The following is a 2,433-nucleotide window of genomic DNA, read 5'->3' on the forward strand; positions in this document are numbered from 1 at the left end:
CAGCCCTGCCGGCCTGGCTGGCGGCCACCCGGCTGTGGCCGCGGCACATGACTCCCCCGCCCCGCGGCGGGCCAGGGGGGTTGAGGGGTGGGGCGAGGGCTGCGTTCTGGCTGCTGCCTCCGCTTGGCTGGCCATTCCGCAGGCTGGGGCTGCCAGGTGAGCCACCTCTGTCCAGGTGGGCGACATGCCCTAGCCTGCCGCTTACGTCCGGAGTAGGATCCGGCGGAATGGGAAATGCGATGGCACGGAGCCCAGAGATGCCGGTTTGGGTCCTGACCCTCCCTGCGAGCTGGGTCACCTGCAGCTCAGCTTGCTGAGCCTCCGTTACCTTCACACGGGGAACGGGGCTGGAGGGTGCGGGGAGAGGGGACCCTCACGGAATTATTGGAGGCAGATGAGACGGATCTGCTCAAGGGCCACGTCAGCTGCCTTGGTCTGGCCAGGGCGAGACCAGCTCACAGCACCTCGCTCCCCAGCCATCCTGGCCAGAAGGCAGCATGACAGCGTGGGACGCTGTGCGAAACGCCCCCGAGAAAGCCGGCCGGTGGCTTGTCTTTTAGCGGGGAGAGGTGTGCGCTGGTCTGCTGCCCCAGCTCCTTCACAGACAGTGAGGTTGGATGCATACAGCGCTGTGGGTCTTGCCGTTGGAAAGGTTTTACAGGTAGGCCCAGGGGGCGCCATGGGGAGAATGTGCCAATACTCAGGTGACATTCCAATTGTGGCTCTGCTACTGGCTTCACTTCCGCCGCCCCCCAATTCCCTCTCTCCCTCCCTCCTTCCAACATACGGCCTATCACATTTGCTTCCGCCGTAGCAGTGTCTTCAAACTGATCTGATTAGTCTTTCAAATGGGGTTGAATTTGTCTAGAAGGCACTTGGGCATTTATTTTCCTAGTGACATCATACGGTAACACTTTTTGGGGCGTGGAGGTGGGTATGGGGTATGGAGGCAGACGTGAAAATACCGCCAGTTCTAAAAACTAGGTCTTGGCAGAGCTGGCAGACCGCACCCTGAAGGCTCTGCATCCGGGAGGAAGGTTTTGCTGGGGTGCTGCTGCTGGTGGGTGTTTGGGGAGTGAGTTAACAGCTTGCCGTGCGAGTTGAGTAAGCAGGCTGCCACTGAGAATGTCTACTAAACTGATAACGGTGCCTCCCTGGATTAACTGTCCCGCATGTCCTTTGACAAGCTAGAAAAGGGCACGCCTGCATTAAACCCAGCCTCCCCATTGAACAGAAGCCCAGAGGGGGCTCGGCACATACTCAGAGTCACACAGCACGGTGGCCGCGCCGGCCCAGAACCAGGGCTCTCTCCCATTGCTGCTAATTCAGTGATTAGAACGAGATGCGGAATTCACCTCGTCTGCCCGACTGCTCCCACCGTTCCTTCTGTGTGTTCGTTTTTCCCCTTAGACTTGGGTTCCCTCTTACTGGGGGGAGAACAACTCTTTCGTGGATGGTCTGAGTCAGGGTTTATTGAACCGTGTACCTCATCCAGCCTTAGACTGACACTTCCTGTATACAGGACGGGGTATCAGCCTCCCGAACCAACACAGAGCTGATCCTTTCTCCGCTGGTTCTTGTCTCTACAAGGTGGGCTATTCATTAATAGAGATTTTGGCAGCCAGACCAGAGGAAGCTCTGCTTGTACTGGCCGAAGACCATTCTTGGTAATTACAACTGTGACCCTCAATTTGGTGGTGGTGGTGGTGGTGGGAGGTGTACATGTATATAATTTTTTAAATCAAGAAGTTGGCTTAAGTTTTATAATATTGTAACTACCATGGTGTCTCTACTGTGTGCCAGCTGCTTTTACAGACATTAATCTTATACGGTAGGTGGCAGCACCCTTGTTTTTGTGGGTACAGAATCTGAGGTTCAGCAAGGTTAAGTGACTTGCACAAGGTAAAGTGGCTGATGGAGAGCAGAGGATTTGAACCTAGGTCAGACGAGCCCCAAGGTTCTCAAAGCGCCCATTCATTATCTGACCCTGGCCTCGCTCAAGAAAACATCTCGCCATTTTTTATTTTGAGAATGAATGAGAAAGGAGTTCGAACAAAACGTGCTTAGCTATCTGTCGACTGACACTTCAGTTACACCGCGGTATCTAGAGAACGTTTCTGAAAATTAAGTTTTCTGGATTGAGGCCGTCACCACTCGTCCTTGACTTCCTTTTTGATGCTTCTAGAATAAATTGTCCTTTAATATCACATTAAACACAAAGTTGGCTTTTTTGCTGATAAGAAATACATCTTTACTGTAGAGTATACGGATATTCACAAAAAGAAAAGCTGGTCCCTAACAACACACCAGCTTCTGGTTAAGAATGTGGGCACTGGAGCTGGGCCATGGGGCTTTGAATCTCTGCTCTGCCCCTTAAGATTTGTATGACCTCGAGTTAGCCACTAACTTCTATGCCTATCTCCTTGTCTCTGA

The 2,433-nt window shown here is 53.1% G+C and overlaps 1 protein-coding gene across 1 annotated transcript in view; it reads left to right on the forward strand.

Annotated features, from left to right (window-relative positions):
- The first annotated feature begins 165 nt into the window (after positions 1 to 165).
- Positions 166 to 2,433, forward strand: part of ZNF697 (zinc finger protein 697) — a 12,084-nt gene continuing 9,816 nt past the window's right edge. The window contains exon 1 of the mRNA XM_011368708.2: positions 166 to 661. Coding sequence (XP_011367010.2) covers positions 395 to 661 — 267 coding nt within the window. The 5' untranslated portion in view covers positions 166 to 394. The remainder of the gene's footprint in view (positions 662 to 2,433) is intronic.

Source organism: Pteropus vampyrus, unplaced genomic scaffold, assembly GCF_000151845.1.
Source record: "Pteropus vampyrus isolate Shadow unplaced genomic scaffold, Pvam_2.0 Scaffold6, whole genome shotgun sequence".
Taxonomy (NCBI): Eukaryota; Metazoa; Chordata; class Mammalia; order Chiroptera; family Pteropodidae; genus Pteropus; species Pteropus vampyrus.